The sequence below is a fragment of the Parasteatoda tepidariorum genome, chromosome 8, assembly GCF_043381705.1.
Source record: "Parasteatoda tepidariorum isolate YZ-2023 chromosome 8, CAS_Ptep_4.0, whole genome shotgun sequence".
NCBI classification, from domain to species: Eukaryota; Metazoa; Arthropoda; class Arachnida; order Araneae; family Theridiidae; genus Parasteatoda; species Parasteatoda tepidariorum.
In genome coordinates this window covers 31,269,476-31,283,709 of record NC_092211.1, presented here as the reverse complement: position 1 = coordinate 31,283,709, position 14,234 = coordinate 31,269,476, and the positions used below count along the sequence as shown (strand labels likewise).

At 28.8% G+C, this 14,234-nt stretch overlaps 3 protein-coding genes across 3 annotated transcripts in view; all 3 read left to right on the top strand.

The window, feature by feature from the left end:
* Nucleotides 1-14,234, top strand: part of LOC107442831 (uncharacterized) — a 105,816-nt gene that overhangs the window by 32,362 nt on the left and 59,220 nt on the right. The gene's annotated exons all lie outside the window — the stretch shown is intronic.
* LOC107442838 (uncharacterized) lies at nucleotides 1,103-7,539 on the top strand. Its single transcript, XM_043048856.2, has 5 exons — nucleotides 1,103-1,269; nucleotides 2,127-2,229; nucleotides 2,888-3,018; nucleotides 5,585-5,717; nucleotides 7,352-7,539. Exons 1-5 carry the CDS (start codon nucleotides 1,239-1,241, stop codon nucleotides 7,488-7,490), a joined length of 537 nt encoding a protein of 178 aa, XP_042904790.1. The 5' UTR covers nucleotides 1,103-1,238; the 3' UTR covers nucleotides 7,491-7,539.
* Nucleotides 9,166-14,234, top strand: part of LOC107442833 (uncharacterized) — an 8,851-nt gene continuing 3,782 nt past the window's right edge. Inside the window, exons 1-3 of the mRNA XM_043048855.2 lie at nucleotides 9,166-9,302; nucleotides 10,839-10,947; nucleotides 13,712-13,842. Coding sequence (XP_042904789.1) covers nucleotides 9,272-9,302; nucleotides 10,839-10,947; nucleotides 13,712-13,842 — 271 coding nt within the window. The 5' untranslated portion in view covers nucleotides 9,166-9,271. The remainder of the gene's footprint in view (nucleotides 9,303-10,838; nucleotides 10,948-13,711; nucleotides 13,843-14,234) is intronic.

The following is a 14,234-nucleotide window of genomic DNA, read 5'->3' as shown; positions in this document are numbered from 1 at the left end:
GCCATTGTATAGACAGACAAAATTTTCATTCTATAGTCTAAATATCAAAACTTAATTTTTTTTAGAATGCAGCAATGTTATTAAAAGAAATTATATACTTAGGTGCATTAAAATTTCTATTATGATGATTAAGTAACGTTTTACGTAATGGGATATCTGCAAGTGACGTAGTGTGGGTATCTCGATCTTGATTAGTTGTTGAAATGTAGCATTTGTTTACGATAACAACTGTTCTTTCCATTCTATTTAGAGTAAGCCATACAGCCAAGTATCAATTCTATTAAATGACATAATCTATATTCTTTCCCAAAGATTTCAATTCTTTTACCATATATTTATTTAACACAAAGACAGGCACGAAGCCATATAGAACATAAGCAAACTAATTATGAATTGAAATTACCTGGCACACAAAGCTAAAATATATCACGGTTACAATAAAACACATAAACAGAAAATACATCTAAGCTAAATTAAAAAAGTAGATGAGAAAATAATTATATTTCAACAAATTCGAGGTGCGATATGGCATTATATTTATTTAATTTCACGTTAATTAACATTCTAACTTATGTGGAGAAAATTAGCTCAACTTCAGCACGCCATTTTTCTTATAACTGTAAGTTAGCGCTGACATCATAGGTCACATATGCGGGCATCTTGAAGAGCATTCTTCTTGAAGTACAAGTACCCAATTGGATGAAAATTGAGAGAACTATAAATGATTCTATTTTCAAAAAAAAGTACCCAATTGGAAGAAAATTGAAAGTATTATAAATGATTCTATTTTCAAAAAAAGTTTATGGAATATAAACAAGTTTCATTTCACATTATTTTAATAAATATTTTAATTTTGGTTAGAATTATGTAGAATAATAGAATAAGGAATATATGTGTTTTCGTTTATTTTACGGTTCATAAAACCAGTCAAAAAAAAAAAAAAAANAAAAAAAAAAAAAAAAAAAAAAAAAAAAAAAAAAAAAAAAAAAAAAAAAAAAAAAAAAAAAAAAAAAACGTGATTTATGACAAAATTTCTGCGTTGCCCTTTACACTTGTGTTTTATCTATATAAGGAAAAGAAACTCATTCAAGGTCACATAACTAGGTTTCTACCCATATGCCAATTTACCCAAAGAAGTAAAAATCCATAGTTACTTTCACCATTATCCATATGATAAGCGCGCATGCGAAGATTATGAGCCAGAAGATTATGAGATTACGAGCACAGTCGATTTTAAAATGTTGCTGATAAAGGGTTTCATGTTTTGCAGTAAGTGAATATTTGTTATTTTCATGTAATTTCTATTTATATAAATCATACTTTCAGTATTCATTTTCATATAAATTGTTTCATATAATTTTTAATTGTCATACAAAGCAAAATTACTAAATAAAAACTATTCCGGAAAAATATATATAGTTATTTTATTTCACAGTTTTTTCTAAAATTCAAAACCAATGAAGAGGTTTTATTTCTTATCATAACTTTTAGCCTCTCACATTAAATTTTTCCAACCAAAGATTTTGGAACTGGATACTTAAATAAAGAGTTTATCTATATTATATAAAACGCTAATACGTACGTATGTATGTATCAATAAAACCGATGACATTTCTTTTCTCGCAATCCGATGATATTTCTTTCATTTTTAATTGATTGGATTCGGCGCGCAAGAGCACNGTTTTGTTTTCAAATGAAGTGATTCTATTTCTGCACAATAATTAGGTATTTCTTAACGATATTTAAAATTTGTTTCCTCGAAAATTTTGAAACTGATAATTAAACTATTGGATTTTAGGCATACACCTTCGAATAAATAATGAAATATATTTCTAGAATAGTTAATACAGTAGAACCGTAAACATTCCAGTTTGAAATTAGGCATGTTACATATTACATGTAATTTGCATGTATTACAAATATATATTACTATTGAGAGCAAATGGAATATAAAACCTATTTTAATGTAACATATCTAGAGCGCATTACATAACAACATAACTAAATATTTTCCAACGTTTGTTTAATTCAATTTGCATGATATTTCACTTAAAACTAAATATATTGCAAATCTATTGATATTGCTCATAAAAGTATAGTTCACAATCATTGTGACTTTTTTTTAGTTGCTTTAGCCATTGCTACAGCAGATTACACATGTTTTCCAAAATCCGAAGGTGAATGTTTGCAAGCATGGGCGAACGAGCATTCTACAAAAGACTTTTGTGAGTAAGTGAGTTTCACTTGTAAGCCTACATTAATTTAATTTTTTTCAGTTTTTAAAAATCCTACATTTTGATTTAAAAAGAAAATTCTGGCAACGTATGAGAAAAATGTTTATACATCTTGAAAACGTACTGCCGTTTCTTGGACAAAACAAGACATGGAGGGTTATTACTGTCATAGTCTGGCTTTTTTTATGTTTACATTGCTACAAAACCGTAAATTCTACAAATATGGCTGACCAACATCACAATTATAGTGCATTAGCAAAAAAAAAAAAAAAAAAAAAAAAAAAAAAAAAAAAAAAAAAAAAAAAAACAATAAGGCTTAACAGCATTACTATGAACTATATGACCGATATTGTTTCTAGATTTCAAATTTCGCCATGAGGATTTTTGAGGCTGCTTCTGGGGAATCGCTTAGTACGTGTAATTTTCGGCATCTTTATTTATTGTTTTACTTTCATTATCATGCATTGCATTTGTCGTGTACAAAATTTAGCGTTTTTTACTGACACTAATGCCATTCATGGATAAAGGAATAGGGGGTTAACTTTATTTAATTAAGCAAGCTATGGTTTTTGACAACGCATTTAACTTTTTTTGCAATAAAAATAAAATGCTTTGCGCATCGTTAAATAACAGGATTATGTAACTATTTTCAGTAATCAGATAGCCATGGCAAAATGCAAAGTTAAGGCTGCCAAAGATTGCAAAACAGGATTTGAAGACGATGCAACTGTAGCACAGTGGATGTTGGCGGAAGCTTGCACGGAAGGAACATCCTCTTATAAAGGTAAAGTTTATATGTAAATTAATTGATAGTAATTTTGTAGATGAGATTTAATAAAATGGGATATAATCATGTAATATGAAAATAGACAAATGACAGAAGGAACTATCGTATAGAACACAATGCTACGTACCACTCTGTGGGACAATTTCCCTTTGCATTTTAGTATTATAATGGAACAGAAAATGATAAACAGGCATAATATTAGACAAATCAGAAATAGTTGATGGAATAGTGACCCAAATTTAATTATTAATATATAGAATTAATTCATAAAAGTAGTTTCTATCACACTTCTAAACCCCAATGGGCATCTAAATTTTAATAAGGTATGAAAAACAATAATTTGTGTTGCCTACTGTGTTTGAATTCAAAAATAGTCTGGTAATTTATTACTTTTATAAACGATAAACATGACATAAATATGAGCCTGACTTTTTTTGTAGAATTGGCCCATCAGACCACAGAATTGGATTACCATACGAAAGAACCTGATTATTATATTGCTAATACGTTTATGTTTATATTTGTAGTTACATATTGATTGAACTGTATGCATGCTTAAAAGAGGATTTCTATATTTTATGTTATACATGATACTCCATAATCGCAGGTTTTTATATTTAAAGTAGGTTTTTTAATTATTTTATAATTATCATTATAATTTCTATTATTACTTTATAATATACTAAATGCGTGTAAAATATGGAAGCAGAGCAGTAAGCACATTAGCTGTCATAAAATAACATTTAGCTAGTAAAAAAATAAAAATGCTATAAATAGCTAAAAACTACGAATCAATTTGAAAAAATGCGGTACGTATAACTCCAAAACCAGTTTAATTGCTCGATAAAACTTAGAATTATTTATTATAATTGCATTTCAACTTCTCCTTGTTTCTGCTGTAATTAAATAGACTTTTATGTTTTCTGTCCCACCTTCGGCGATGACAATTCGTCAGATTTCGTTAGTATATTTGTTTTTAATTTCTCTTTATTAAATATTAATATATATGCAAATGTGCATACAAATTCAATTGTTGCCGAAGATTATTAAAATACATTAAAAATGACTATAACGAAAAACCCTGCAAGGTTTCCTATATTGTTGTATGTATGCTTATACCAAATTCTTATGCCAAACCTATAATTGTTTGATTAATGTACTGAGTTTCCTGAAAAAATTGGTGCAAACTTTAAGAGTTGGTAGAGCATATAAAAAAGATGAAAAACTGCGTAGCAATCCATGATGGGATACGTCATCGAATGCCCTACCATGTAATGAGCATATTGTTCATGTCCCTTTGAATTTTATTTATCGAAATTATCTTCATTTCATGTTAGTTTTATGTTTTATAATAATTCCTCCGAAAATAGCACTCAAATGGGTTTATAAATATACGAGGGTCATTTTTTAAGTAAGAACCGTTTTGTAATGGAATAAAAGAAACTTTATATATAAACTCAAAATGAATCACAAACTAAAATATGAACGTTTATTCACTTTTAATCATAGTTACAATTTACAATGATATATTTGTTGAGTCGGAGCTTCAGCTTTTGTATCCCATCATCAAAGAACCGCCCTACCGTTAAACCAGGTTCGTACAACATATCATCATTTTCTTAGCTATTTCCATCAAGAAATTTCTGAAGTTTTGGAAACAGATAAGAGTCTGATGGTGCTAATTCAGAGCTGTATGGTGGATAACCCAGTGCTTTCCATTCATGATAGTAAACCTTCCAGATCGTTTTTCAGCATGAATATTTGCTGTTCTTTCATTAAAAAGCCTGCACCATTTACGCACATTTCCATCATTTATTACTCTTTCAACATAAACTCTGCCAGTAAGTTAGTTCTTGCAGGACGAACGTTTTTGAATTTAAAAACCGAATAACTAAACTCCTTTCCAAATCGGCGAGATTACTGATTGATGTGATGACGAACGAAGCAATATAACCAAACAGCCAACACCGGCAGAGGCGTAAAACGTAGGGACGGCGTAGTGAGAGACTTGCTAAGAATTGCCGAACTTGAACTGACGTAACTTGTCATGATGTGCGAACACGAAATGCAACCGGTTCTTACTTTAAAAATAACCCTCGTATGTTTTATCACAATACGGTTTGGTAAACTGGTCGAGTTAGTTACCAAATCATTAAGTTTCAATAGAACAACAGAAACTGAACTTATTTTTGACAATTAGTATTAGAAAACATAAAATTGCGAAACTTTAGATAAGTAAAAATAGCTGCTCAAAGGCACACGGAGAAACATTTCCTGAAAGGAAGCGTATGATTATTTTTCAGGTCATGGCTTGCAATTCTCCTTCCTTTTGATACACCTTACCAATCCTTAAAATTTGTACCAATAATTTTAGAACCCTCCGTAGAATTGAAAAATAATAAGTTTATTAAATATCGAATATCATTTGCTCTGTTTGTACAATATATTCTAAAATAACTATCCTGTTTTTAAATAGATGGTTTTTCAAACCCACTTTTTTTAAATAAGATTTTGCTTGCTATTAAAAAAGATTATATGTCTCATTTATTGATTGGCTTTTCAGCAATACGAAGAAATAACAGCTGTGGAATAAAGGTTTTGAATCCCAACAGCGGATGTTATGAAAACTATGAGAAGGATTTGAAAAAATTTGATCGAAGTCCTGATTTCCTCGAAATTGCCAGTATCACTTGCAGGTAGGTATTAAGCCTATTTATTTAAATAAAATGCTTAAAAAAATTCTAATTAAACAAAATGCAAAGTAACTTTTTTCTAAATTTATTGAAATGTTTATTTCTCAGCAGTTCCTATCCCTTAATTAATGCATTATTTCAAATTTACACGTTCAACTTCTTTCTGGCTAGTTTTTTTTTAAATAACTGAATCTTGCTTAAAATATACATTAAAGCCGATGATTAAAGAAACTTTATTCTATCATATTTCTGCTCATCAAGTATAAAAACTGCAAAATTATATGTTTACTTTCTTAAAGAACGGTATATTGCAAAAGTAAATTAGAACACGAAGTTAACCTGGGAGAATTTTCTCACTAATCAATGAAATAGTTCAAAAAATAGTAAATATTACTTTTTTGTTAAATTAACCGTTAATAATATTATCTATATTTGCTTTTTTCCCATTTTTATTATTATTATGTTGTTTTGCTTTAATTTTAAATAGCAGTTTTAATAAACCAAGAAAGATCTTTCCCCCAATTTGTTCTTACGGAAAAGAAAAGATTTCGCATCTGGGTAAGAGAAATTGCTATGAATTATAAACTCAATTCAATCGTGAACAATAAGAAATATATTTAACGGCAGTTTTGAAGACCAATATCGTAATATTAGAAGTAAATATTCCATTTTCTGAGAATCAGAAAACAAAAGAAATATAACTATAGCAAAAAATTGAGAAATAAGGAAAAGAAGAAATTGTTTATAAGGATGGAAATACTCGAATACTTTCCATACTTTCTCAATTTTATTTTTAATTAAGCACTTTGTAATCTCTTTTAGTAGAGGAATAATGCCCCATTTCACAGTATTAGTAAACACAGTATTAGTAAACTGTCCTATTTTTTAGTAGAAGATATAGCACGGTTTTTTATTTTAGCATGATCGCTTCCAAAGTAATCTATTATGATACGCTTTGCTAGCCAAGCTTCCTAGCTTATGAAAAATACTTAATACTAAAATATTTTATATAACTGGTATTGTAATGAAAATTATGAATAAGAGCTATTCTAACGTTTGCTTCGGAGTAAAGGAAATAAAATAGCTATATTTTATTATTAACGCTATTAACAATCAGCTTGATTATTTTAGTAAACACTGCAATAGTACTGTTATACAAATACCCAGAAGTACAGCAAAAATACTGCTCTCTCCCCCTCCTCGTTGAATAGAATCTCTTTGACTGCGCAATCTCTTCTAGATATAACTTTTTTACAAGGGTGTACCTTTCGTGAAATTTCGATTATATAATTTTGAAAAATATTTTTTTGCATGAAAGAAGCTTATTTATAAACCATGAAATATGCAATACGATGTAATCTGCATATTTATAAATCATCATTCTAAAAAAATTAATTATCCAAATAAAATAAAATGTTTTTAACTGAAATATGAATGATTGATACACTGTGAAAGTATTTCATTTAATAGGTCATAGTATGTATATAATTAGCACGTTAAAATATCTTCAAATGGAAACATAAATAACAAAAAAAACGCCATAGTGATAAATTTGATTAAAAATACTTGCTTTATATTCCAATTTCCTTTTATTGTGTATTTCTATTTACCTCAAACTATTTCTATTTCCTTTCCAGACATCTTGATGACATCACTAACTGTTTGTATAAAAAGGCTGAGAGATGTGATTTTGAAGCAAAACTTGCCATTCGTTCGATTGTAAGATCAGATAAAAAGATCTATGATCAAGTTTGTGCTGCATTTCCGTCATTTTAAAGTGTGTATCTGCTGATATTTCGAATAAATACTTAAATAAACAGCGTCATTTTACTGCCTATTAGTTTTCCTTTAACTAGGAAAGTACTGGAAGTATCACTCGCCAATCGAGCTGATTTTTTTTCTTTTGTTGCAGACAGTTTTACAGTCAAATATAATTTTTCTTCGTGTGTTTCAAATTATTAAATTATTAATGATCAAAATCTACAACATTTTCCATGAATAACTTGATATAAAAAGTAACTTTATTATTTTATTGCGAAAGGTAATTTTACTATTTTAATACCAAAGGTAATTTTAATTTAAGACTCTTCTCCTCAATCTGAAACTTAAATAATGTTGCTCTAAAATGCGTATTTTAATAGATTAAATTGTATAATTAGAATAAAAACTTTATTGTTTTGATTATTAAATTCGTAAGTTCCTAACCAACCTGGAGAATGCACTAGGTCTGCTCATCGGGAAGACTGATTGTGCAGCTCATAGGAAATTAAAAAAAACCTAAGATGACGATACTTGCAGATATCAAATTGCAGTTTTTTCGTTTGAGCAGTCTTTTGCAATACAGACCAGCCAAAATTATGAGGAAGACGGTTTTCCTTCCTTAAGTAAACACGGTTCTGATCTGCTTTTTTAAGATTGTATCCGTTTTATATTTGTGGCTGATATATTTTACTATTTTGTACGATTGTTTTTATATTGAGTAGATATAACATGTTGTGTTTCTCACAGTATAGCCGCGTTTGTCATTTGTGATATCAAGTTTAGTTTAATCGCGAATGAATTAAGAGTCACAGTGTTGTAAACATCTCAACCGAAAAAGAATTATTTGTCTTTATTATACAAAAGTCACAATTGTGGAAATATGTCAATTCAACCAATGAAAGTTTAGACCTTTGCAGTTAGAAACTTTAGAACGCGTTTAACAATTATATCTTTCAGATTTTCGCAAACCTCTTAAAGAGCTAAAATTAACTGTATTATGATTTCTCGTAAACTCGATAATACGATTTTGTATTTCATCTTGAATTGAAACAATATTAAAATAACCAATTTTTAATTTAGTTTGCAAAAACCTTACATCGAATTACAATCACATTATGGTCATATATCAGTATTATGGTTGTTGATCCAAATATCTCCAAGAGTGAATTGATCCAAGAGTGTGATGGAAGTAAGGTTCGAAGGTCTTTCGCTATATTCTTCTTCAACTTCTGATAACTTTTACTCTTAACCTAGTGTATCACACCTAACCTAACCTAATCATTAAACGCATTCAAGCGACTAACATGAAAATAAAACTTTTTGCAAGTTTCTGATTTGAAAAAAAATTAATTCTCGGTAAGACAAATGCAAGAAATAAAATTTATGCACCCTATTGTAGTACGTACTGTTGCACGTCGAATTCGAAAAGATAATAATGTTCCACTCAGTTTTTATTTCATTCAAGAGTGAACATAAGCGAACTATAATTGTATTTTGCGTAATAGGAGTTTGAATAATTTCATTATTTGCAGAAATAAGAAAACGATTAATTGTATATAGTCAGAATTTCCTTAACACCTGTCGTTTTTTAGTTATTTCATCAACAAATTATAGGAAAATGATAAACGGAACTGATAACCTAAGTAGGAAAAAATAAAGGAATTACATGTGCATAACAGAATTAAATATGTCGATAAACTACTGATAACTTGCAGTAATTGATAACAAATACAAATGGCATGAGAATAAAAACGACAAAATATGCAAAAAGTTTACTACATTGAAAAGCTTGTAAAATGAAGTACATCATTGGATTCTTTTTCTGCTGTAAGTCCGCATTTTATAAATAATTTTTAGTAGTTTGCTGTTATTATTTTATGATCTTAAATTGAACTTAAAGCCTATTTTGAAATCTTAAAATTTGCAAATTAAACCGTTACGTTAAGTTAATTCCGAAACTTTGACATACTTTTTTCCATTTAAAATAAACATTTTAACGTCTTGCAAATTTTATGTGATTAACTTTTTTATTTACTTTTAGTTAATTCCGAAACTTTGACATACTTTTTTTCCATTTGAAATAAAAATTTTAACATCTTGCAAATTTTTTGTGATTAACTTTTTGATTTTATTTTATATATATTTTTATACCAATGATAATCTATGTCTATTAAATATTGATTTTTAAACTTTCAAATTTAATAAGGGCGGGTGTTACAAAATACTCTATAACGCTAATATTGCTGAAATAAATGTGCAAAAAAATAAATTACGTATTATTTAATTTATTTTTTCAAAAGTCAAAAAACATCGTTAACAGTTTAAATAAGTAAATAAATGCTTTAAGTGCGGTTATATATCTATGCAAATTTTTAATTTTTTAATTTTATTTTATTCGATTCAAGCTATAAGCACAACTTCAAATATTTTACCTCTTCGCGAATTTTGTTAACTGTTTAATTATTGTACTTTTAAACCTAAACCGCATTTTGCTGCCCCCCGGTATGTTTGATTACTTTTTACTTTTTTCTTTTATTTCATGCTCTTTTTCAACAAAATGTTTTTTGCGATATCGACGACGCATATAAAGAATAATTTTTATCTTAGGATAATTATTCTTTATTCAGAAATATCGCATTAATTTATACCAATAGATGTGTCTTGATAACGACTATTGGTTTTCCCATTTTCAGTTTCTCTTCATATTAATTTTTATTTTATTATTTGTGTTTTCATATATATATATATATATATTAAATAAAACGTACATTATAATTAAACATTGAAAATTACGTACATTATATTTTATTTCAATGCTTGAAAATAGCTAGGAATTACAAAAATGAGCAATAAATGACCATACGTTTTCAAAGTTTCATAAATTAATATTTGAAAATTAAGCATGATTTCCAAATATGAGTACTAAGAGACTACATTTTATTTATAGTTTTATTAATTNGGGTGGTATTATACAAAGTACGTACACTATAAGCATACACCAAATTTAAATTTGACTTTTTCCTACACACTCCTTAAATAAATATTTAATTTTATTTAAAACAGAATTATTTTAATTTTTATGAAAAAGGGGGGTAGACTAATAAAATGTACGTACTCTAAGGGGGGGGGGAGTAAGACCTTATGTACGGTAATGTACGAAGGGGGGGGAGGGGTTTGAAATTTCTCCATTTTTGTGTAAGTACTTTTTGAACGGCCCCTTACACTAGTCACTCAAATAAAATAATTTACATTCCTGTAATATTTGAAACCACGTACGATATACAAATTTCATTATTTTTAAAATTATTTTAGAATATCATTTTAGTTGCATTTTTTGTAAATTAAAATTTATTTTAATTTTAGGCTTAGCCAGTTTGGTTGCATGTGATTCCGAATGTTTTGTAAAAGACAGCAAGAAGTGTCAACAAGATTGGCTTTTGAATAATCCAACATTGCATTACCATTACTGCAAGTAAGAGTTACAAGTACCACATCGTCTCATTTTTTCTAGATTTTGGATATAATGCATAAATAATTAGTATACATTTCAAGTAATCCTTTAGTTGGGTTATTTAAATCTAGTTTTTCCTTTCCTTCGACTCAAGCAATAAAATTTAGAAAACAATAAAAAAAGTTTAATACGAATATATATGCCAAACTATATATAAAATAGAATATGCTTCTTTCTGGTTCGCTTCCAAAGATCTGCTAACTTTTGAGCAGTGTTAAACTTCATTATCATTAAGAATGAATATATTTCTATCTAAAAACTTGGATACAAGCATAAAAATAGTAAATTTCATTTAAAAAAACTTTACTTCCATCAACAGGATTTTCTTTGCAAATGGTTATGAATCAGTGAGTCTGCGAAAACAATAAGAAAAAATTCGTGTTAATTATAACTTTGTAATATCTTATAAATTCTCGAGGAATCATTAAAAGTTCCAATTATTCATGTATTACAGTGGATTCTTTTGGAATCCACTGTGTTTGTGTTGATCATTAAACCTCGATAAAGCGATGCTGTTTATTTTTTCAAAGCCTAATTTGAGAACATCAGTGATTACTGTATATTTGCATAACCAAAGACGTTCCACGCACCTGCGCATACGCCAGATTTGCTTTGATTCTTCAAAATTAGAGTTGGATGAGAGAAATAGATGATGCGATTGTTTGCTTTGCACAGCGTTTAACTTCAGAAAGACCACAGCTATGCGCATCTCTCCTTCTCGTAGGATTATATAGTAGTCTTGCTTTCGAGAATAAACAGTATATTTATTGAGTAACGTGGAAGTGTTTTAAGAAAAAATTTAGATATGCGTGCATTAGAATCTTTCAAATCCTGGTTATTTAATTGCAATAAATATAAAATAGGTAATTAATTAAATATAATTAACAAATTAATATTTACTTAAAAATAATTAATTAACAAAAGTAAAGTCGGTTTTTTGCATTACAAAGAAAAACAAGTTCTTGTAAAAAAATAGCTATAACACCAATGACTTCAGAAAAAAAAATAATTGACCCAATAAGTTAGCTGATTTTTATAAAATGTATAAACATGTAATGTACTTTTTCATGTAACTACCAACTAATTTAATTTTATTTAATTGTTTATTTTTTGCGTGAAAAATATTCTACTCAGATTTGTTTTATGTTATCAAAAAACAATGATAATTATTTTTTTCATTTAAAATTATAAAATTATTAATATAAAAAATTAGAATATTGCGTTATTTTGTTATATAAGGTGTGAGAAAAATATGGTAACTGTAAAATATCTCGGGTAATAGAAGACGGTTTGAGAAAATGAAATTTGATGCATTCAACATTTTTTATTAATTTCTATTCACTGATGCTAAACTCGATGTTGCACCATACTCTAAGGATCCAGAGAAATCTTAAATTTGAATTTTTTATTGGAGATTCAAATTCTACAGTAAAAAAGTAAACCAATTTGACTGATAAGTTTATGCCTTTTTACTTTACTCAACAATAAAACAACCAATCAACAAAAATTAAAATAGGTTAAAATAGGGAACAAACTGTTTAAAATGGCGATGTCTCAAGACCCATCAGATTGGAAAAAAAAACATTTTGGTTCTTTTTTTTGAAGAAAATTAAGACTAAAATCAATAAAAAAATTTAAAACATGTCCCCTTTTTATTCCTTTAGTATGTTGAATCTCAGAAATTAGCCATTTTGCGCAGTTTGTAACTCTATTTTAATTTTCCCCATTACAGCACCATCAGGGAAACAAAATTCATATACACTGTAATTAAATAGTATTACCTATTTCTGGGGAATCTGAATTTGCAATAAAAAAATTGGAGCTCTTATTTAATATTTCAATGTAGAGCTACCGCCTAGAGAGAGAGATGAAGGATCCAGTTTGGCATTATTGAATAGCTTTTAAAAATATTGAATGCATCTGTTTTCGGCCTTAAATACTCTCTATAACAAAAAAATAGACGCACCAAGAAGGAGTTGTAAGATTGAAACGAAAATTAGTGGATAGGAAGACAATGTACAGAATAGTAAATGATTAAATTTCAGAACAATTGAATAATTTATTGCAGAGTTACAGTAACAAGTTCAATAAGGTGTTTACCCGCCTCTAGCCTGGATACAAGCTTCCGCCAGATTCCGTGCACATTCCGTGCCAGATGCAATCGCCTTCCCATCATATCCCAGACATGCTCGATGAGAGAGAGATCTGATGATCTGGCAGGCCAAGGAAGAGTTTGACAAGCTTGCAGACAGTTCAAAGCAACACGTACCGTATGTGGTCTGCCATTGTCCTGCTGAAAAAGCAGCCCAGGGCGCTGCAAATGGAACGGTAGCAAAACAGGTCTTAGGATGTCGTCGACGTACCGCTGTGCAGTAAGTGTACCTCTAATGACGACCTGTCTTGCTGAGGGCCGGTGTGGCGTGGAATAGTGAAGGCAGGATCCCCCTCTGCCCTGTCCGTCTCCAAACACGTCTTCGATGATAGTCAGGACACAGTTGGAAGCGGGATTCGTCGCTAAAGACTATGTCCCCAGTCGGCAACATTCCAGCCATATCTGTTCAAAACATTCATGCATACGAATTCTTGGTGCGTCGATTTTTTTGTTATAGAGTGTATTTCCGTTTAATGCATGGTCCTTTATTCTAAATGTGTAAATCTCTTAAAAAGTTGTTTTTTGAAACATATAAAAAGGTTTCGATTCAATGAAACTGTTCGAATATTTCAGAAAATCAACAAGCATGACAAAATGCTTACTTGATGCTGCAGTAAAATGCAAAACTGGTTTTGAGTTAAAAGGTGCAACTGCATACGCTGCACAACTTGAAGTTTGCACTGAAGGTACTCCATCAAACAAAGGTAATGTAATGTAATTGAATTAAAAATAAATAAAAAAAACAATTAAAAATTCTGAAATGCATAATACTTGTATAGTCTTTCTTTATATTTTAAAAACATTTTGCTTATTTATAACTGAATACACTTTCTCAAAATTTAGTGAATTTTGCTCATACCGCAAATGCTTTGTGTTGCAATTTTTTAACGGCTACAATGTATACACAAAAATTTGAAATATCTGAGATTTATTTCAATTTATGTCATAAAATACAGAATGTCCTATTTTTTTAAATTTATCAAACCTTAACCCTTAAATTTGTGAAATGTCTCATAAACATTTTATAAATATTTAGGTATTAAAAAAATAATTGTTAATATATATTATAGTACTCTAAATTTATAATACACAATAT